The sequence below is a fragment of the Mustelus asterias genome, chromosome 9 (assembly GCF_964213995.1).
Source record: "Mustelus asterias chromosome 9, sMusAst1.hap1.1, whole genome shotgun sequence".
Taxonomy (NCBI): Eukaryota; Metazoa; Chordata; class Chondrichthyes; order Carcharhiniformes; family Triakidae; genus Mustelus; species Mustelus asterias.
The window spans coordinates 65,420,311-65,444,320 of NC_135809.1; the positions used below are offsets into that span (position 1 = coordinate 65,420,311).

The 24,010-nt window shown below is 46.3% G+C and overlaps 1 protein-coding gene across 1 annotated transcript in view; it reads left to right on the forward strand.

The window, feature by feature from the left end:
- Positions 1-8,960, forward strand: part of LOC144498725 (aldo-keto reductase family 1 member C23-like protein) — an 84,030-nt gene extending 75,070 nt beyond the window's left edge. The window contains exon 9 of the mRNA XM_078220297.1: positions 8,782-8,960. Within this exon, the coding sequence (XP_078076423.1) occupies positions 8,782-8,824 (43 nt within the window). The 3' untranslated portion in view covers positions 8,825-8,960. The remainder of the gene's footprint in view (positions 1-8,781) is intronic.
- The last annotated feature ends 15,050 nt before the right edge of the window (positions 8,961-24,010 follow it).

The window sequence follows — 24,010 nt, forward strand, 5'->3', positions numbered from 1 at the left end:
GACCCAGAGTCCTCAACCGTTCCTCATACGACAAGCTCTTTGTTCCAAGGATCATTCTTGTGAACCTCCTCTGGACCCTTTCTAAGGCCAGTACATCCTTCCTTAGGTATGGGACCCAAAACTGCTCACAATACTCCAAATAGGATCTGACCAGAGTCTTGTACAGCCTCAGAAGTATATTCCTGCTCTTGTATTCTAGCCCTCTCGACATGAATGCTAACATTGCATTTGCCATCCTAACTGCCGATCTCAGAAACTTTTCCCCCAATACTTGGAGCCCTTGGAGGTTAAGCAAATATAGTGTGACGAGAAGCATTTTGGATTGGTTGTCGACTTATTCTGTCAGCTCCTGCTGAGCACAGGGCTGTCTGGTACAGGATTTGGTGAGTGTGGCTTTGTGGAACTTGACGTTTCTATGGTAAATTTTGCTCTCAAAGAACAAAGAACAAAGAACAATACAGCACAGGAACAGGCCCTTCGGCCCTCCAAGCCCGCGCCGCTCCCCGGTCCAGGATTGAATCCTGAATCCAGGATCCCCGCCCAATTTTCCAGCCTATCTACATACCAATATCCTATCCACCGAGCTGTCCCTCACAGCTACGATGCTTTGTTCATCACAACCTATTAACTCACCCCCACCCCCCCATTCCAGACCTTGTGATCTCCAGGGAGAGGCGAAAACCCAGAGTGAAAACCCCAGGGCCAATATGGGGAAAAAAAAATCTGGGAAATTTCTCTCCGACCCCCTGAGGCGATCGAAACGAGTCCAGGAGATCACACTGGCCCTGATCGGAAAATGCTTCCCAACCCTAGTCATTTCCACTTCCACGAACACCATATGAATTCCCTGCCCCCGAGACAGGTTCCCAACTATCCGCAGTCTCGCTCTGTACTGGCACCAGCAAGATGATCATAGAATGAAGCCTTGAAACGAGAAACAAGGAACAATTAGCCCGCGCCGCTCCCTGGTCCAAACTAGACCACTCTTTTGTATCCCTCCATTCCCACTCCGTTCATATAGCTGTCTAGATAAGTCTTAAACGTTCCCAGTGTGTCCGCCTCCACCACCTTGCCCAGCAACACATTCCAGGTCCCCACGACCCTCTGTGTGAAATATGTCCTTCTGATATCTGTGTTAAACCTCCCCCCCTTCACCTTGAACCTATGACCCCTCGTGAACGTCACCACCGACCCGGGGAAAAGCTTCCCACCGTTCACCCTATCTATGCCTTTCATAATTTTATACACCTCTATTAAGTCTCCCCTCATCCTCCGTCTTTCCAAGGAGAACAACCCCAGTTTCCCCAATCTCTCCTCATAACCAAGCCCCTCCATACCAGGCAACATCCTGGTAAACCTCCTCTGTACTCTCTCCAAAGCCTCCACGTCCTTCTGGTAGTGTGGCGACCAGAACTGGACGCAGTATTCCAAATGCGGCCGAACCAACGTTCTATACATCTGCAACATCAGACCCCAACTCTTATACTCTATGCCCCGTCCTATAAAGGCAAGCATGCCATATGCCTTCTTCACCACCTTCTCCACCTGTGACGTCACCTTCAAAGATCTGTGGACTTGCACACCCAGGTCCCTCTGCGTCTCTACACCCTTTATGGTTCTTCCATTTATCGTGTAGCTCCTCCCTACATTATTCCCACCAAAATGCATCACTTCGCATTTATCAGGATTGAACTCCATCTGCCATTTCCTTGCCCAAATTTCCAGCCTATCTATATCCTTCTGTAGTCTCATCATAAAGGACACACTAGCTAATGCCCGGAACCTGTGTTATTGACATTCCTTTGGAAGGTTGTGAGCAGGAACTCCTATTCTCAACATGAAATCAATCCTCAAATTCTGCTTCTTGAGCTTGTATCACACACCCATTGAGATTTTGAATAATGAACCATTGGCATGACAACTCCTCCATTAAGACCATAAAGAAATGAGAACAGGTGTCAGCCGTTCAGCCTCCCAAACATGTTCCACTATTCAACAGGGTCATGGCTGGTCTGACATTCCTCACACCCACTTTCCTGTCCTTTCCCCATAACCCTTGATTCCCTTACTGATCAAAAGATCTATCTATCTAAGCCTTAAATATACACAAGGACTCTGCCCCACAGCTCTCTGTGGCAAGGAGCTCCAATGACTCTCAACCCTCTGAGAGAAGAAATTTTTCCTCATTTCAGTCTTAAATTGGCACCTCTTTATTCTGAGACTGGGGCTGGAATTTTACTGGGATGTTCGCCCGAGGCTCGTAAGATCGCGCCCGAGGCCAATGGAGAATGCTGTTCTGCGAGCCTTGGGCGGGCATGCCAGTAAAATCAGGGCCTATGTCTTCTGGTTCTAGACAGGCAGAGGCCAGCGATGGTTTGGGCACCCATCTTTGGGAGGCTTCAGGCTTTACTGAGGCTTTGATTGAGGCTGTGGTGGACAGGGAGCTGTACTCTTCTCTCCATCTGAAGGAACAGCTTCAGCAAACCAGACCAAGCAGGGATGGCTAGAGTTTGCCATGGAGAACTGCAGCATCACATCCCTGTCAAGAGTCCAAACACACACTCCTCACAAAATAAGGCCTCTCAGTTCTACTGATGGCAACTCTGGACCACTGTCTGAGCAAATGAGTTTAAATCTCCCTTTTATACAACTTCACACTGCAGCCATGAACTGCAGTGTGAAGTTGTATAAAAGGGACTTCACCCTGCAGCCATGACCACCTGCTGTGTTCCTCACAGCAATGCTCAGCCATGTCCCAGACCCCCTCTGTTCCCCATGCTGTCCGTTGGAAAGTTGCTGATTGTTGCTTCCCACACCCCTTTCAAACTCTACAAGCAATTCAATAGCGCTCTGCAGTTTCCAGAAGCCGTGACACCTTCCAAGTGCATTGTTTTTCAGGCCTATCCACCCATGGGTAACAACCCAATGACTTTATGACTATTGAATACCATGTGATTAGCTTGGGTGTGGCGTGTGCGGGAATGACCGATGAAGGAATCAGTTTTAAGACTGCACTGAAGTCCAGGCTGTTTGAATTTGATTTCTGTCAGTGCTAATTTCAGCAAATAGTTTGTGATCCATCCTTTACTGCACTCCACAAAGGCACACGTTTCCATCATCCCTGAATTTTCACAACTCCATTCATTCCCTGTACCCAATAAATTGACTACTATTCTTTTCCCAAAGGTAGGGGAGTCTAAAACGAGAGGACATAGGTTTAAGGGGAGAGATACAAAAGGGTCCAGAGGGACAATTTTTTCACAGAGGGTGGTGATTGTCTGGAACAAGCTGTCAGAGGTAGTAGTAGAGGCGGGTACAATTTTGTCTTTTAAAAGCATTTTGACAGTTACATAGGTAAGATGGGTATAGAGTGATATGGGCTAAATGCGGGCAATTGGGATTAGCTTGGGGGTTTAAAAAAAAGGGCAGCATGGACAAGTTGGGCCGAAGGGCCTGTTTCCATGCTGTAAACCTCTGACTCTATAAGCCTCACTTTCAAACTCATTCCGTGTCTTCCGATGTGCTGAAGATGAGATTAAGAGGAAATGGGACAGTATTGTCCCAAATCAGGAGGGGTCTGGATATAGTAGAAAGGGAGAACCTGTTCCCATTGGCTGAAGAATTGAGAACCAGAGGACACAGATTCATGGTGAATGTTGGTGTGAGGAAAGGATATTTATGCAGTGAGCGTTTAGTCTTTGGGATACACCAGCTGATGGTGTGATGCAGGTCGACACAATCTAGACCCCCAGAATGACATTAGATAATTCTGTAGAGAAGCAAGATTAGGTGAGTTTCTCTTGCAAATAACTGGGATAGACATGGCCCCCTTCTGTACTGCAACCATTCTACAATATTGAAATGAGTAACTCACCTGCTGACTCCTAAAGCCTTTCCACCAGAAGGTACAAATGTGATGGAATACTCTCCACTTGTCTAGATCAGTGCATTTCCGACGAGAGCCAAGGAGCTCAACACCATCCAGGACAACGCAGCCCACTTGGCACCCATCCACCACCTTCAAAATCTACTCTTTCCACCACCAACGAACAGTGGCAGCAGTGTGTGCCATCTACAAGATGCACTGCAGCAACTCGCCAAAGCAACTTTGACACCTTCCAGACCTGTGACCTCTACCACCTAGATGGACAAGAGCAGCTGACACATGGGATAACCACCAGCTGGAAGTTTCCTTCCCAGTCCTGACTTGGAAATATATTGCCGTTTCTTCACTGTCATTGGGTCAAAATCCTGGAATTCCCTCCCTGACAGCACTGTGGCTGTACCTGAACCACACGGACTGCCGTGGTTCAAAAAGTCAGCTCATCACCTTCTCGAGGGCAAATAGGGATGGGCAATAAATGCTGGCCTAGCCAATGACACCCACATGCATTGAAAATTTTATTTAGATACTCCATCTGATTCCATATCAGTAAATGGTCCTTGTGTTTCCTGTGAGTATGAGTTTATTTTTACTCTTCCACATCCAGCATCTTATCTGAGGATTGTTAAAAATAGCCTTGTACATATCATTAGATATACTTCTAGAGTCTTCCAAAAACTGCCTGACGAATGAATGGCTGTGATTTTATTGGGCTCAGGGAGCGAGCTGGCAGGCATGGGGCATGTAGAATCATGTGGGATGGAAGGGGAGACCTTCCTGCTAAAACTGATACTTTGCCAATGATGGGAAAGGGGGAACATGGTCCTTCCTCCCTCAGACTAATTGGCACTTGGGGGCTTCTTCCCACCCTTGCTGGCATTTTACCAGCATTGGGTGGGCACTTCATGTGGGCAGATCAGCAGATCTGGTGACCTCTTTGTGATGTGGAGATGCCGGTGTTGGACTGGGATAAGCACAGTAAGAAGTCTCACAACACCAGGTTAAAGTCCAACAGGTTTATTTGGTAGCACAAGCCACTAGCTTTCGGAGTGCTGCCCCTTCATCAGGTGAGTGGGAATTCTGTTCACAAACAGGGCATATAAAGACACAAACTCAATTTACAAAATAATGGTTGGAATGCGAGTCTTGTGTTCATGACACATTATCTGTCACCCCCACGACTTGCCTGGGCTTGCAAAATCTCACTAACTGTCCTGGCTGGAGACAATACACATCTCTTTAACCTGTGCTTAACCCTCTCTCTACTCACATTGTCTGTACCTTTTAAGACTTGATTACCTGTAAAGACTCACATTCCAACCATTATTTTGTAAATTAAGTTTGTGTTTTTATATGCCCTGTTTGTGAACAGAACTCCCACTCACCTGATGAAGGGGCAGCGCTCCGAAAGCTTGTGGCTTGTGCTACCAAATAAACCTGTTGGACTTTAACCTGGTGTTGTGAGACCTCTTTGTGGCCTGAGGGTGCAGGAATCCTTCTGATTGGGCATCCTGTGGATTGGTTGGTCAGCAGCTCTTGGGAGCAGGGGGTGAGTGGTGAGGGTGGTGGGACCTTTGGTCCGGAAACTCCAACTGCAGGCAGTGAATTACCTGAAGATTGTCAAATGCAGTTGTAGCTTCCATGACTGGCCGAAACGGGGTTGCTCCTGACTTTTCAGTGGATGGGATTACCAACACTCTGTAAAATCCTGACCTTTGAATCTCCATAAATAGACATTTTAATTTACAAATCCTGAGTGAATGAACAGAATAGCAGTCTGAGCAAATCTCACCTTCCTTCACTGAGCAAAGTGCATTATGGGTAACTATACCTTTAGATTGCCTTGTCTTTGCTTCTCTGCCAGCTGTTATAGACAAGCTCTGGCCATCATGAATTTCTCGGGACAGGAAGCCAAGGTTGACCTCTGAACTCTTTTGAGGAATTTAGTCAATTGAGTGACTAATCAAACCAGCCAACATCATCTTCTGAATTGAGGGATCTTTGAAAACATCCCCTGCCGATCTCCAAAGGATAGGCCATTTTAGCAGAAAGACCATAAGACAGAGGTGCTGACGTAGGCCATTCGGCCAATCGAAACTGCTCTGCCATTCAATAAGATCATGACTGATCTGATGATCAGGGTTCTAAAAGAGGTAACTGAGGAAATTGTGGAGGCATTGGTGGTGATCTTTCAGGAATCACTGGAGGCAGGGGGGTCCCAGAGGACTGGAAAGTAGCTAATGTAACACCATTGTTTAAGAAGGAAGGGAGGCAGCATTCAGGAAATTATAGGCCAATGACTTCAGTCATTGGTAAGATTTTAGAGTCCACTATTAAAGATGAGGTCGCAGAGTATTTGGAGATGCATGATAAAATAGGACTGAGTCAGCACGCCTCGTCAAGGGGAGGTCATGTCTGACAAATGTCTGAGTTCTTTGAGGAGGTAACAAGGAAGTTAGATAAAGGAGAACCAGTGGATGTGATTTATTTAGATTTCCAGAAGGCCTTTGACAAGGTGCCGCATAGGGGACTGTTAAATAAGTTAAGTGCCCATGGTGTTAAGGGTAAGATCCTGGCATGGATAGAGGATTGGCTGACTGGCAGAAGGCAGAGAGTGGGGATAAAGGAATCTTTTTCAGGATGGCAGCTGGTGCTAGTGGTCGGTGCCGAGACCACGACTTTTCACAGTATACATTAACGATTTGGAAGAAGGAACTGAAGGCAGTGTTGCTAAGTTTGCAGATGATACAAAGATATGAATAGGGACAGGTAGTATTGAGGAAGCAGGGGGCTGCAGAAGGACTTGGACAGGCTGGGAGAGTGGGCAAAGAAGTGGCAGATGGAATACAATGTGGAAAAGTGTGAGGTTATGCACTTTGAAAGGAGGAATGGAGGCATAGACTATTTTCTAAATGCTTAGGAAATCAAAAGCACAAAGGGACTTGGGAGTCCTTGTTCAAGATTCACTGCAGGTTCAGTCGGCAGTTAGGAAGGCAAATGCAATGTTAGCATTCATGTCAAGAGGGCTAGAATACAAGAGCAGGGATGTACTTCTGAGGCTGTAAAAGGCTCTGGTCAGACTCCATTTGGGAGTATTGTGAGCAACTTTGGGCTCCGTATCGAAGGAAGGATATGCTGGCCTTAGAAAGGGTCCAGAGGAGGTTCACAAGAATGATCCTTGGAATAAAGAGCTTATCATATGAAGAAGGATTGAGGAATCTGGGTCTGGACTCGTTGGAGTTTAGAAGGATGGGGGGGGGCGGGGAACTTATTGAAACTTACAGGATACTTGAGGCCTGGATAGAGTGGACGTGGAGAGGATGTTTCCACTAGTAGGAAAAACTAGAACCTGAGGCACAACCTCAGCCTAAAGGGATGATCCTTTAAAACACAGATGAGGAGAAATTTCTTCAGCCAGAGAATGGTGTATCTGTGGAACTTTTTGCCGCAGAAGGCTGTGGAGGCCAGGTCATTGAGTGTCTTTAAGACAGAGACTGATAGGTTCTTGATTAATAAGGGGATCAGGGGTAATGGGGAAAAGGAAGGAGAATGGGGATGAGAAAAGTATCAGCCATGATTGAATGGCGGAGCAGACTCAATGGGCTGAGTGGCCTAATTCTGCTCCTATGTCTTATGGTCTTATGTGATAATCCTCAGTTCTACTTTACTGCTTTATCCCCATAACCCTCGATTCCCTTACTGACTAAAAATTAATTTAGATGTACGAGGCAGATTTTTTTTTAGAGTGGTGGGCGCCTGGAACTCGTTGCCGAGGGAGGTAGTAGAAGTGGATACGGTAGTGACTTTTAAGGGGCATCTTGACAAATACATGAATAGGATGGGAACAGAGGGATATGGTCGTCGGAAGGGTAGGGGAATTTAGTTAAATTGGGCAGCATGGTCGGTGCAGGCTTGGAGGGCCGAAGGGCCTGTTCCTGTGCTGTAATTTTCTTTGTTCTTTGTTCTAAATTAAAAACACATTGCCGAGTTTTTGACAACTTCGATGTATCATGGAAGTATTGGTTGAAACTAATCTCATCCAATCTGAAGTTGCCTAAAGTGTTTAGTGCGTGTAAATGTCAGCTGTGAAGATGGAACTAACTCAGCTTTGACTTAAACCCCTGTTGTGGGACAAAAACAGGGTTTTTGTGCTATAGCTAGGAATCTGGTACTCCTGCAGGTGCCGCACCAGAGAACCCTGAACAAAGCATTACACAGGCACTTATACTTTCAGATTCGATTAGAAGGAATTAGCATGCACAATCAAAGGTGTATGTTTGTTCAGAAATTACCTCTATACCCATTCACAAATAATTGGTAATACATAATGTGTAACATGCGATTATAGTTGTCCAATTACAATTTGAGCATGTCTACTTGTAATAACAAGTACACATTTTTCCTTACTCATCTACTGTAACGAGTATGCTATGTCTGACCAGTAGTACATGAACCTCCCTTGTCAATTGTTTCTTGTTCTAACAGAAACTGACCAGCTGTAACTGCACATGGTTCAATTGAATTCTTGTATGTATGCTGTTAGACTGAAGCCTCCTTTGAAATTCAGAGTTTTAAGACCTTGACTGTGATCTGGGTCTGCCAAGAGTTAAAACACCTGCAGTGGGGTTTTCCGGCTGTGCTCGCCCAGAGACCAGAAATTGCCCGAGGTCAGTGGGCCTCTGTGTGGTCCGCCCCGCCGCTACAATTCCTGTGGTGGGCGGGGCGGGAAAATTCTACCCAAGGTCTCTTGGAGTCTCCCTGTCTCTGAAAATGTAGCAGATTATTTGATTTTTAAACTTGTACGTTTATTAACCTCTTCAACCCACTCACCTAGAGGGAAATCTCAATTTTTGTTTACGTTTGTTGTGTTACCTTCATGTTTTTCTGCTTCATCTCAGGTTTGTTGACCATCCTAAATATCCATTCCATGATGAATATTAATGAAATGGACGAGTGGAGGATGGGATGTCTCAAGAGGATGTAACTTTCCAAATGGGATAGGCCGGGAACACGACTGAGATACCTCTGAGGAGATATGCTACTTGGATAAATAAAATCTGAGCATTATTCAACATTTCATGGGAAGTTATGTTCTTGAATGTTGTTTGATGACTGAATATTTGCCTTGTGTCCTCTCTTCCTCCTTTTCCACTTTCTCCTGTTCCCTCTCCAAAATATTCTCTGATCTTTTTCTGCTCTCCCACCCTGACTATGTGGTGCAATGGGTATCATCCCTGCCTCTGAGCCAGAAGCTCTGGTTTGGAAAACCACCCCAGGACCTGATGGCCGAGGAAGGTGCATTCATAAATTGTTCAAATAGGTTGAGTGTCAACCTGCAAATCCTTCCAAACATGCCAATGACTGGTGGTAAGAGCAGGAGAGATTTGTGGTCAGCCATGCTTGATGTGGAGTGGTGTATCCCAGCCTATAAATCTGAGCCTTTCTTTGAGAAGGTGACCAAAGAGGTGGATGAGGGTAAAGCGGTTGATGTAGTGTATATGGATTTCAGCAAAGCTTTTGATAAGGATCCCCATGGTAAGCTTTTGCAGAAAATACGGACACATGGGATTGAGGGTGATTTAGTGGTTTGGATCAGGAATTGGCTAGCTGTAAGAAAACAAAGGGTGGTGGTTGATGGGAAATATTCATCCTGGAGTTCAGTTACTAGTGGTGTACCGCAAGGATCTGTTTTGGGGCCACTGCTGTTTGTCATTTTTATTAATGACTTGGATGAGGGCGTGGAAGGATGGATTAGTAAATTTGCGGATGACACTAAAGTCGGTGGAGTTGTAGACAGTGCGGAGGGAAGTGGCAGGTTACAGAGGGACATAGATAAGCTGCAGAGCTGGGCTGAGAGGTGGCAAATGGAGTTTAATGCGGAAAAGTGTGAGGTGATTCACTTTGGAAGGAGTAACAGGAATACAGAGTACTGGGCTAATGGTAAGATACTTGGTAGTGTGGACGAACAGAGGGATCTGGGTGTCCACGTGCATAGATCCCTGAAAGTTGGCACCCAGGTTGATAGGGTTGTTAAGAAGGCGTACGGTGTGTTAGCTTTTATTGGTAGAGGGATTGAGTTTCGGAGCCAGGAGGTCATGCTGCAACTGTACAAAACTCTGGTGCGGCCGCATTTGGAGTATTGCGTACAGTTCTGGTTGCCGTATTATAGGAAAGCTGTGGAAGTGTTGGAAAGGGTGCAGAGGAGATTTACCAGGATGTTGCCTGGTATGGTGGGAAAATCGTATGAGGAAAGGCTGAGGGGCTTGAGGTTGTTTTCGTTAGAGAGAAGAAGGTTAAGAGGTGACTTAATAGAGGCATACAAGATGATCAGAGGATTAGATAGGGTGGATAGTGAGAACCTTTTTCCTCGGATGGTGTTGGCTAGCATGAGGGGACATAGCTTTAAATTGAGGGGTGAGAGATATAGGACAGATGTTAGAGGTAGGTTCTTTACTCAGAGAGTAGTAAGGGCGTGGAATGCCCTGCCTGCAGCAGTGGTGGACTCGTCAACGTTGAGAGCGTTCAAGTGGTTATTGGATAAACATATGGATGATATTGGAATAGTGTAGATTAGAGGGGCTTTAGATTGGTACCACTGGTCGGCGCAACATCGAGGGCCGAAGGGCCTGTACTGCGCTGTGATGTTCTATGTTCTATAAGCCTCTGGTGACAGACTAGCAACCTGGTCCAGGAAAAACTCATCATGAAATCAGATAAAAGTCTGCCTTGTTCACCACTAGGTTCAGGAAGAGAAACAGCAACAATCCTAACTGTTCATTCTCATTGTGGTACATTCATTTGGTCAACAAAAGACCCCCTGATCCAAATGGTTCAGTCTTTAAATGGAAATAAGAGTGTCATGGGGTAAAAAGCAGTCAAGACAAAGAACATTACAGCACAAGAACAGGTCCTTCGGCCCTTCAAACCTGCACTGACCATGCTTCCCGACTTAACTAAAGCCCTCTACCCTTCTGGAGACCATATCTCTCTATTCCCATGTTTCATATATTTGTCAAGACGCCCCTTAAAAGTCACTACCGTATCTGCTTCCACTACCTCCAGGCACACTATTCCAATATCATCCAACAAGTTCCAGGCACCCACCACCCTCTGTGTAAAAAATCTGCCTCGTACATCTCCTTTAAACCTTGCCCCTCACCCTAGTAATTCTGACTATCCACTCTGTCCATGCCCCTCATAATCTTGTAGATTTCTATCCGGTCGCCCCTCAACCTCCGTTGTTCCAGTGAGAACAAACCAAGTTTCTCCAACCTCTCATAGCTAATGCCCTCCATACCAGGCAACATCCTGGTAAATCTTTTCTGTACCCTCTCCAAAGCCTCCACATCTTTCTGGTAGTGTGGCGACCAGAATTGAACGCGATTCCAAGTGCGGCCTAATTAAGGTTCTATAAAGCTGCAACATGACTTGCCAATTTTTCAACTCAATGCCCCGGCCAATGAAGGCAAGCATGCCGTATGCCTTCTTGACTACCTTCTCCACCTGCATTGCCACTTTCAGTGACCTGTGTACCTGTATACCCAGATCCCTTTGCCGATCAATACTCTAAAAAGCAACCAAGTCAAAGAACAAAGAAAATTACAGCACAGGAACAGGCCCTTCAGCCCTCCAAGCCAGATCCCTTTGCCTATCAATACTCTTAAGAGTTCTGCCATTTACTGTATATTTCCCATCTGTATTAGACCTTTCGAAATGCATTACCTCACATTTGTCCAGATTAAACTCCATCTGCCATCTCTCTGCCCAAGTCTCTAAGCGATCTATATCCTGCTGTATCCTCTGATGATCCTCATGGCTATCCGCAAATCCACCAATCTGTGTGTCGTCCACAAACTTACTAGTCCTATTGTCATGACAGAATATATGTGCTCTCTTAATGCTTGTAATCAGTTTATTATCCTTGGAGTGTTTATCCCAATTAAATTATTCAGCAGCAAGCTTTCCTGAGCTTTGAAATTAAGGCTATTTGTTCTCTCACACTGATCCCAAATTGACACAACAGGGGTGACTTTACCATCGTGTTGCGCCTGTTTTCAGTGGTCGGTGTGATCGGCGCTGGTTTTCGTGGCTGGCACCATTTTATGAGCTCCAGATATCTGACGGGGTCAGCTTCTCGCTGGAAATGGACGAGAGGCAGGTTAATATATTTAAATCCATTGAAATGAAGATTTGCATTTGCTTATCTAGCCTGACGCTCAGTCCAGACTTGGGGGCCCCCCTTTATGACCTCTCTGTGAAAGGTTCACGTCAGTGAGGAATAGATATGCTCCCCATGAGCAGTTGACTTGGCCTCGCTGGTGGAACCGGAGGCCATTGAGGCTCCCGGAGAGGCTGAGGGCAAGGGGAATGTGCTCCTTGGGCAGTGCCAGACTACCTAGGCAAAGCCCACTGGACACCTGGGTAATGTCTGCTGGGGAGAGGCCAGTGGGGAGGGGGCCCACTGCCACTCTGCAGTCCGTGATCACTGGGGGGGGGTTGCAGGGAGCCCACTGCCACTCTGCAGTCTGTGATTTGTGGGGGGAGGGGGGTTGGGGAGGGAGAGGCCAGTGGGGAGGGGGCCCACTGCCACTCTGCAGTCCGTGATCACTGGGGGGGGGGTTGCAGGGAGCCCACTGCCACTCTGCGGTCTGCGATTGGTGGGGGTGGCAGGTCTGTGATCAATGGGGGGGAGGGGGTCCGCAATTGTTCTGGGCGATAGGGGAGGTTCGGCAGGGGCTGTAGCTCAGGCCACGGGCCCCTGCAATTGCAGGGGGAGGGAGCTGCTTCAGGCAGCCTGCAGTAGCAGGGGCCTGACAGCTCTCTGTTTTCTGTCGGACACCTGCTACTGTTAATGCACATGTGCAGCACCAGAGGCCTGCACACACGAACACTGCGTTCCTCTGCGGTCTTTCAGGTGTGTTAAGCCCCGCCTACTGGCTTCTGCAGCGCGAATCTGACGCGCTCAAAATTTTGTTGGCACAGTGCGTATGGGGGGGAGCTAAAAATGGGCCCAAAAGTCAGATCTGAAAATCTCCCCGTTTCAAGTCCATCCAGCACTTAGAATGAAAATGGGAAAATTGCCCCCAATGTCTCACACTTAGTCACATACACAAGCGCATGCTCACACAAACACTAACACAAAAAGATGGGATACAGATAAAGCTAATTTGCTTTTACAGATAAGTTAATTCAGTCTCTGATTTGCACCCATGTGGCAGGGTTTTTCTGATATTTACCGTGAGTAGGCTTTGTGTGGTGAAATCGGCAGGAATGTGTAATGGGCTGAGTGAATTGATTGCCTGTTTTGTACTGCACGTCAGGTTTTTTTTCATTGACTTCAATCTCGTTGCTTTGTCCATTCCTCATTATTGCACTCTGAGCAAAATTTTCCCAATTCATCCACAACTTGTTTCATGTCGGGGGTGGGAGCAGCGACTCCAGCGGGAGGCAAGGTGTGGGAAACATGTCGTTGTGAAAACAGTTTGGTGAGTTAACGGTGGGTCAGTTTTCCTGCTGCCTAGCAACATGAAGACAATATGCATCATTAGCACCTCCGTAATGCTCATTAAAACAGCTGCTCTGCAGAATCTCCCCACTTTCCAATCTTGCATCATGCCAGTGGGAAATTACGTTGGTTTCAAATCCATTTGAAAATGAGTGGCGTGCACAGATTGGACCTCAGTTCATGTGTGGTTGAGGTATGTGCAACATACACAGCTTACCTATCATAGTGCTGAACACCAGGTTGGTCTGTTCCTGCTCTTTGCCAAGATTCTCCACAAGGAAATCACTGTGCTGTGGGACTCAGGAGGCAGGCTTCCACTTTCAGACACTGACCAGTACTGCATCCAGGTTGGGCAGTGCAGGGGTCCCTGCTCCCTGTGGCTCTCACATCTGTCTACAAGGACACTGCTGTGCTCAGGCAGGTCTCCGCTTTCACAAATGAACATTTTGACCAAGGATGGGAGGGTAGGGGGTGACAGACACAGGGAGGCCTACAGGGAGGGCAGGCTGTGCAGGGGCAGTGAGGGGGGAAAGAGGGCAGGATGGAAGGCAGGGGAGCAAAGGGATGGAAGGCAGAGGGGTAAAGAGGTGGAAGGCAAAAGGTAGATCAAAAGATGGGAAGCTGGAACCCAACAGCGGGACATAAAATGCTGATAAAATAAGGGGTCAAAACAGTAACACACCTGGAAGGGGAGGCACGTGGGAATAGGAGGGGTGGGGGGTAAATTTGGCATATTCAGGATGGGTCACATGGAGATTCAGGAGTTTGATGGGAGAGCGGTAGATTTGGGCGGGAGCACTGTAGTCCTTAGTTCTCATGGCAATGGGGAACTCTGTGAAAGTCCAAGTCCTTGGTCTGGGGTGTGCAGTCAGGAATCAGAGTACAGACACTCTTGTGGTGATGTAGAAAGGGTAACACATTACAGGGGCTATGTGGACCTCATAGAAGTCTGAGACACGAGACAGTCCAAGAGTGCAGAGAACATGCAGCAGAAGCAAACATTAGGAGCACTCCAGCTGTAGGGAGATACAAGATCTGTGTGCTCCAGAGAAGCACAGCTTGGTGTGTAGGCCTGTCTCCCACTTGCTGTCCCTGGTCTGGCTGTCTCTGTACTGGGCTGCAGAGGGAATGGTGATGGTCACAGGGGGAATCTGCAGCCTGTGGATTGGAAGCACATGATAAAGAGGGCAAGTGAGACTAGGGGAGGGGAAGCTCTTTCAGGATAGGGTGGGTTTACTTTGATCGGTGACCATGCACACAGCATGTAGAGGGACTGGGTAGAATTCTGCATGGAGCATAGGCACCTCAGAGATGATGGGCTCTGGGGAGGAGTGGTGAGTGGGCAGTGAGTCGGAATGCCCACCATACCAACAATGTGATCCAATATTATTGGAGGATGCTGGAGAACACCAGGAGGAAGCTCTACCTTCACATTGTGATGTTCGAGATATATCTCCATCAAATGGACAGAGAGAGAGGGAGCATCGAATTCTGGAAATAAGAGTGAAGAACCACTATCTTACTGCCCCACAGTAAGGGCATTGGCTGAAAATGAAATATCAGTGAATCTGATCGGGAGTGGTTTGAGACAGTGTGAGAGCAAAGCACAGCTGAACAGAGGGGCCCCTTTTGGGGGCGACCTCTAACTTGGTGCCGCAAGAATGAACTGGAGTCAGCTTAGTTAGAAAGGAGGAAGACCTTGGCAAGAAAGCTACTAAAGCCAACTCTTTCATTTGCGTTGTTAACACACCAACATATGAACAAGGAGCAGAGGGCCATACAGCCCCTCGAGCCTGCTCTGCCGTTTAATAAGGTCATGCCTGATCTGATGGTTTTGAATTCCACTTTCTCATTCCCCCCTGTAACCTTTCATTCAAGAAGTACAAGAATCAATCTACCTTTGCCTTAAAAATATTCAATTACCCAGCCTCCATCGCCTTCTGAGGCAGTGTTCCAAAGTCGCACAACTCTATGAGAGAAAAATTTCTGCTCCTCTCTGTCCTAAAAAGGTTACCCCTAATTTTAAAACAATGCCCCCTAATTCTGGACTCACCCTGTGTCTGTAAAAAGGAAGGAGAGGAAAGGTAGGATTCGAGAGCCGTGGATAACCAGGGAAATTGAGGATCTGATCAAAAAGAAAAGAGAGGCGTACGTTAGGTCCAGGCAACTGAAAACAGATGGAGCTCTGGAGGAATACAGAGAGAGTAGAAAGTAACTCAAACGGGGAGTTAGAAGGGCAAAAAGAGGTCACGAAATGTTCTTGGCAGACAGGATTAAGGAGAATCCTAAGGCATTTTATCCATATGTTAGGAACAAAAGAGTTGTCAGGGAAAAAGTCGGACCTCTCAGGGACAAAGGAGGGGAATTATGCTTAGAACCCAAGGGAATAGGCGAGATCCTAAATGAATACTTTGCATCGGTATTCACAAAGGAGAGGGACTTGTTGACTGGGAGTGTCTCAGAGGGAGGTGTTGACCCGTTAGAGAGAATCTCCATTACAAGGGAGGAAGTTGAAGGAGGAAAAATATACAGATGGGTACACATAAGATGATGGCCTGGCACACAAACAGTCACCTGGGAAAGAGACATTAAACAGACACTGACCTTCAGTACAAACAGCCACCTGAGATTAAAACATAAAGGACAGACAGCTATCCAAAGTTAAACATGCAGGAATCAAGTCTTACAGGAAGCCAGCCAGGGCTTAAAGATAAGGACAATAGGGATAGATAATGAGATTAACTACAGGTGGGATCGGGAATACATAACTGCAGGAAAACCAATTACTGTAAACTACTGTGTGAATAGACCGAAACTAAAGTCATTGATAGTCACTGATGTAGGAAATGTATCCATTCATAGAACAATGCGATGTTAACATGCTTATGTCTGTATCTGTCTGCATTTGTCTATAATGATGTGTTGATGTGTTTAACGATCGATCACCTACTTGATTACAACAATGGCTGGATGTCCGGTCCATCTATTGTGTAAAGGGTATAAAGATGGACCGCTCCTATTGTCTCATTGAGAGAAGGTTTTGCTGCTTGTTAGTGCCTTTTCTCCACGAAGCTTCGTTAAATAAAACTGTGTTGTTGAAACCTTCAAGTCTGACTCACAAGTGGCATTTTTCCCACAACAAAGTGTGAGGTTTTTTAGGTAACATTAAAACTGACAAATCCCCAGGGCCTGATGGCATCTATCCCAGGCTGCTCAGGGAGACAAGAGATGTAATTGCTGGGCCTCTGACGGAAATCTTTGTCTCTTCATTGGACACAGGTGAGGTCCCTGAGGATTGGAGGATAGCGAATGTGGTCCCGTTGTTTAAGAAGGGTAGCAGGGATAACCCAGGTAATTATAGGCCGGTGAGCTTGACGTCCGTGGTAGGGAAGTTGTTGGAGAGGATTCTTAGAGACAGGATGTATGTGCATTTAGAACGGAACAATCTCATTAGTGACAGACAGCATGGTTTTGTAAGAGGGAGGTCGTGCCTTACAAATTTGGTGGAGTTTTTTGAGGAAGTGACAAAAACGGTTGACAAAGGAAGGGTCGTGGATGTCGTCTATATGGATTTCAGTAAGGCATTTGACAAAGTCCCTCATGGCAGGTTGGTTAAGAAGGTTAAGGCTCATGGGATACAAGGAGAGGTGGCTATATGGGTAGAAAACTGGCTTGGCCACAGGAGACAGAGGGTAGCAGTCGAAGGGTCTTTTTCCGGCTGGAGGCCTGTGAGCAGTGGTGTTCCGCAGGGCTCTGTACTGGGACCTCTGCTATTTGTGATATATATAAATGATTTGGAAGAAGATGTAACTGGTGTTATCAGCAAGTTTGCGGATGACACAAAGATGGCTGGACTTGCAGATAGCGATGAACATTGTCGGACAATACAGCAGGATATAGATAGGCTGGAAAATTGGGCGGAGAAATGGCAGATGGAATTTAATCCAGATAAATGCGAAGTGATGCATTTTGGAAGAACTAATGTAGGGGGGAGTTATACAATAAATGGCAGAGCCATCAAGAGTATAGAAACATAGAGGGACCTAAGTGTGCAAGTCCACAAATCCTTGAAGGTGGCAGCACAGGTGGAGAAGGTGGTGAAGAAGGCATATGGTATGCTTGCCTTTATAGGACGGGGTTTAGAGTATAAAAGCTGGAGTCTGATGTTGCAGCTGTATAGAACGCTGGTTAGGCCACATTTGGAGTACTGCGTCCAGTTCTGGTCGCCGCACTACCAGAAGGACGTGGAGGCTTTAGAGAGAGTGCAGAGAAGGTTTACCAGGATGTTGCCTGGTATGGAGGGTCTTAGCTATGAGGAGAGATTGGGTAAACTGGGCTTGTCCTCCCTGGAAAGACGGAGAATGAGGGGAGACCTAATAGAGGTGTACAAAATTATGACGGGTATAGATAGGGTGAACAGTGGGAAGCTTTTTCCCAGGTCGGAGGTGACGATCACGAGGGGTCACGGGCTCAAGGTGAGAGGGGCGAGGTATAACTCAGATATCAGAGGGACGTTTTTTACACAGAGAGTGGTGGGGGCCTGGAATGCGCTGCCAAGTAGGGTGGTGGAGGCAGACACACTGGCATCGGTTAAGACTTACCTGGATAGTCACATGAGCAGCCTGGGAATGGAGGGATACAAACGAATGGTCTCGTTGGACCAATGAGCGGCACAGGCTTGGAGGGCCGAAGGGCCTGTTTCCTGTGCTGTACTGTTCTTTGTTCTTTGTTCACCCACAAGAGAAAACATCCTTTTCGCATCCACCTTGTCATGGTTTTATCTGTTTCGGTCAGGTCACCCCTCAATCTTCTAAACACCAGTGGAAACAAGCCCAGCCTTTCCAATCTATCTTCCAAAGACAACCCACTCTTTCCAGGTGTCAATCTAGCAAACCTCCTCTGAACTGCATCCAATGTATCCTTCCGTAAATAAAGAGATCAAAACTGTGCACAGTATTCAAGACATATATATATATTTGGAAGAGAGTTCCTCGGATTCATAACCCTCAGAGAAAAAAATCTTCGAATCCCCATTTTAAATGGAAGACTCCTTACTTTTAATCTGTGTCCCCTCATTCTGGTCTCTCCCACTGGGGAAACATCCTCTCAGCATCCACCCTGTCAAGACCCCTCAGAATCTTATATGTTTCAATAAGATCACCTCTCAATCTTCTAAACTCCAATGGATACAGGTTCCACCTGTCCAACATTTCCCCCATCCCAGGAATCAGTTGAGTAAACCTTCTCTAAAGATATTTATACCCTTATATAAGGAGACAAAAACAGTACGCAATACTCTAAATGTGGTCTCACCAATGCCTTTTGCAACTGCAGCAAAATATCCCTGCTATTATATTTCATTTCCTTTACAACAAATGTCAACATTCCATTTGCCATACTAATCACTTGCTGTACCTGCAGACTAACTTTTCCTGATTCATGTACACAGTCACCCAGATCCCGCCATACCTCAGAGTTCTACAATCTCTCCTTATTTAAATACTATGTTACACAGGTATCTCTGTTCAAGAGAGAGAAAGGTCGTTGACTGATATCCTGAATTGTTGGGGCTATGTGGGTTTGGTAATCCTGGGTCAATGTTTCTTTCATCCAGCTAGCTGATACTGCATGATCGCCACCATTAGAGTTTGGACAAGCCTGGTCAAATTATAGATTATAGACAGCATTGTGACATTATGTAATACCACTTTCGGTCTCCCTATCTCAACTATCCCCCCAGGGTAGTGACATTGTGGCTGGGCACTTTGTGGCTTTCCCATAACCACAAGTTGACAAATTAAAACACCTACAACCAGGGTGGCATGGTAGCACAGTGGTTAGTACTGCTGCCTCATAGCACCAGGGAGCAGGGTTCAATTCGGTCTTGGGTGACTATCTGTGTGGGGTATACACATTTTCCCTGTGTCTGTGTGGGTTTCCTCTGGTGCTCTGGTTTCCTCCCACAGTCCAAAGATGTGCAGGTTAGGTGGATTAGCCAGGGCCTAGGTAAGATGTTTTGTCAGTTGCTGCAGACTTGATGCAATGTAGGGATTCTATGATAAACTAACTTGACCAATAACATCTATACAACACTCTTGACTATACAACCCCTCCCAGACAAATGGGAATAAATTAGCCCATCCCGCTGTGGTATTCACTCTCTCGTACAAGGTTTCTGCTTACTGACATTGAGCACATATATCAGAACTGATGTTGTACACTCCCAGTGTATCCACATTGCCAGCTGTAGCATTGCTCTAAGATATGTTGGTCTGCTCAGGAAGAATGGCACATGAGTCCGGTTTAACAATGGTCACAACTGTCCTGGGGGTTGGGGGCCTGGTGGGGTGTGGCGACACCATTCAAGTGGTCTGAACTTTGTCACAGTCAGGCTTGAGTAAGCAGAATGTAAAACCAGGTCAGGGCAATGTTTCCTGCACCAATTCACTCTCGTCATTTTTTCCCAATAGCATGGTGTGCACAGTTTGATGGTTATTGTGAGTGACTTTGAGATCTACATGTTTGGTTTTCTTATCCATTCCCCATTCCCTGCTTTTGGTAGTTGTTCCTGGATACAGACAGGAGTCTTTATTGATGTTTGCAGTGGGTGCCTCCCATGCTGCTATGATTGTTGCTGTGGCTATTCCCCAAGTGGCCATCACTCCGGAGACTCATCTGAAACAAAATAATGATGTTTTCCTGCTGTGAGAAACAGACATTGTGACATGGGGCTTTCCCTGTGACACCAGTGCTTCCTCTTCCTGCCATGCCCAGACACTGTCTCTTGTCACTAGAACCACTTTGGGGTCAGTGAGGAAACCTCTTTACCATCACCTACGTTTGATAACTTCACTGACTCCTGACCCCCCCACTCACCATCTTTCATTACTGCTCTATCTCTTGCTGCTTCTTCACCTTAGCTCTTTTAGCTGTTCACACAATGCACCCACACACCTCCTGATTCCGTCCCTTCATGGTCTCATATCTTCAGTACTTGTACAAATGGAGCCAGTTGGCCTTTCGTGCCATTCATTCGGATGGGGTCTAGTTCGGGGTTGCTTGCAGTTGCATTAACATTACCAGGAGTACGTCTACACCTTCATCTGGTTTATTCCATGGCCTTTGCAATAGTGCTTTTCCATGTCCAAATCATCCATTCCAGCACGCCTGAGCTTTAGGGATGATACGAGATATCAAATCTTTGTTTTATTCCCAACAATTGGCACACTTTCTTCACTCCCCTTCCTGTAAAATGAGTTCCTTGATCTGAGTCTATTTGGAGAGGCATTTCCCATCAGGGTATTACATCTTCCATCAAACTTTCAGGACTGAGCAGTCCCGAATTGGGGATGTTTCTGCCTATTATGTCTAGTGGTCTATCATCACAAAACAGGATGATTTCCCGCTGCTACCACACAGGGGCCTGTGACATTCATTGGCAGATTACAGGGACCCTTTTTTTTGGGCTGGTTAACCATCCTCACCCCTTTAATTTCTCTCCTTTCATTGTGTTTGGCCTAGAATAGACATTTCTGACAGTATTTAGTAAAATGCTTTCCCATGCTGGCCACCAGCAATAGAGCCCCCTAAATCGTGAATAGTATTGCTTCCCTGATGTGTGGTTCCCTGGTGTATTCCCAACAGGATTAGTCTGATGCACTGTGAGCTGCTATGCTTCTCTACTTTCCTTTCGCCAAATACCATCTCCTCCCTCACAAGTCCCTGTCATTTCCCATTCTTCCTGCTCTTCATTACAGCTTTCTGGTACTAACCTCCTCCAGACCAGCGGCACTGATAGACTTTGGTGTCAAAGTTGGGGTCAGATTCTTGGTGTTCTTTGCTGCCTGATCAGCCCTTTGATTGCCTCACTGGATGGGGTCTTCCTTCATTTTTTGGTGCGCCTTGACGTTTATAACTGCCGCTTAATCTAAGGTGTTTGCTCCCTCTACCAGTGGTCAGACTATCTCCTCATATTTAATGTGCCCCTCTTGCGATGTTAAATACCTTCTTGCCCATGTAGCTATGTACTCATGCACCATCCCAAAGACATACCCACTAGCCATATAAATATTGCCCTTTTTCCACGACAGTACTTTAATGCTTCTGGTGCACTTAGCTTTGCCACCTGAACTCCGCATACCCTTTCTTTGTTTAGCTACGGCTCCACTCCTCATTTGGTCATAGACTCCCCATTAATGTATCTCTAGACCCATTGAGAAACAACTCCTTCTTCTCTCCTTCTAAGGGTGGATCCATGTAGACAGCAGTCTTCTTAGAACCATAAAATCATAGAATTCCTACTGTGCAGATGAGGCCACTTGGCCCATCAAGTTTGCACCAACCCTCCAAAAAGCATCATGCCCAAGCCTTTGCAAAGGAGTATCTTACCTGTGGTTGCCTGTCATTCGCCACAGTTGACTTTCCTCATCCCACTTAAGGGCCTATTTCTTTTTTTTAAACTCATTTATGGGATGTGGGTGTCGCTGGCCAGACCAGCATCCTTAGTTGCCCTTCAGAAGGTGGTGGCGAGCTGCCTTTTTGAACCACTGCAGTCCCTGAGGCCTCGGTACACCCACAATGCTAATAAAGAAGGACTTTGACCGAGCAACAGTGATGGAACAACGATATATTTCAAAGTTAGGATGGTGAGTGACTTGGGGAGGAACTTTCAGGTGGTGGTGTTCCCATGTGTCTGCTGCCTTGTCCTTCTAGATGTAGAGCTACCTTAGGAGCCTTGATAAGTGTGTTGTGTTGCGAAGTTGTGTAGAATGTTAGAATTTTGGTGTTTGTAAAATTATTTAAAAATTGTAAAAAGACAAAAAACGACGACACTTGTAGAATTGGCAAACAGGCTAAAATTGGGTTTAACCAGAGATAATAGGAAAGCTGAAATTGTATTGGAGATAGCCAATCATTTAGGTATAAGAACATAAGAACATAAGAAATAGGAGCAGGAGTAGGCCATCTAGCCCCTCAAGCCTCCGCCATTCAATAAGATCATGGCTGATCTGATAGTGGGTTCAGTTCCACTTACCCACCCGCTCCCCATAACCCTTAATTCCCTTAATGGTTAAAAATCTATCTATCTGTGACTTAAACACATTTAACGAGGTAGCCTCTACTGCTTCATTGGGCAGAGAGTTCCAACGATTCACTACCCTCTGGGAGAAGAAGTTCCTCCTCAACTCTGTTCTAAATTGACTCCCCCGTATTTTGAGGCTATGCCCTCCAGTTCTTGTTTCCATTGTAAGTGGAAATAACCTCGCTGCTTCTACCCTGTCTAGCCCCTTCATTATCTTATATGTCTCTATAAGATCTCCCCTCAACCTTCTAAACTCCAATGAGTACAGGCCCAGTCTACTCAATCTCTCCTTACAAGCTAACCCCCTCATCTCGGGAATCAACCTGGTGAACCTTCTCTGTACCCCCTCCAAAGCTAATATATCCTTTCTTAAATAGGGGGACCAAAATTGTACACAGTACTCTAGGTGCAGCCTCACCAGTACCCTGTACAGTTGCAGCATGACCTCCCTGCTTTTATACTCCATCCCTCTCGCGATAAAGGCCAACATTCCATTTGCCTTCTTGATTACCTGCTGCACCTGCAAACTGAGTTTTTGTGATTCATGCACAAGGACCCCGAGGTCCCTCTGCACAGTAGCATGTTGTAATTTTTCACCGTTTTAAATAATAGTCCATTTTACTATTATTCCTTCCAAAGTGGATAACTTCACACTTACCAACGTTATACTCCATCTGCCAGATCCTTGCCCACTCACTTAGCCGATCCAAATCTCTCTGCAGACTCTCTGTGTCCTCCACGCAATTTGCTTTCCCACTCATCTTTGCGTCAGCCGCAAACTTTGTTACCCTACACTCGGTCCCCTCCTCCAGATCGTCTATGTATGTGGTAAATAGTTGAGGCCCCAGCACCGAACCCTGCGGCACGCCACTAGTCACTGATTGCCAACCGGAAAAGCACCCATTTATTCCGACTCTCTGCTTTCTGTTAGATATGATGTGGAGATGCCGGCGTTGGACTGGGGTAAACACAGTAAGAAGTTTAACAACACCAGGTTAAAGTCCAACAGGTTTATTTGGTAGCAAAAGCCACACAAGCTTTCGAAGCTCTAAGCCCCTTCTTCAGGTGAGTGGGAATTCTGTTCACAAACAAAGCTTATAAAGACACAGACTCAATTTACATGAATAATGGTTGGAATGCGAATAATTACAACTAATCAAGTCTTTAAGAAACAAAACAATGGGAGTGGAGAGAGCATCAAGACAGGCTAAAAAGATGTGTATTGTCTCCAGACAAGACAGCCAGTGAAACTCTGCAGGTCCACGCAACTGTGGGAGTTACAAATAGTGTGACATGAACCCAATATCCCGGTTGAGGCCGTCCTCGTGTGTGCGGAACTTGGCTATCAGTTTCTGCTCAGCGACTCTGCGCTGTCGTGTGTCGCGAAGGCCGCCTTGGAGAACGCTTACCCGAATATCAGAGGCCGAATGCCCGTGACCGCTGAAGTGCTCCCCAACAGGAAGAGAACAGTCTTGCTTGGTGATTGTCGAGCGGTGTTCATTCATCCGTTGTCGCAGCGTCTGCATAGTTTCCCCAATGT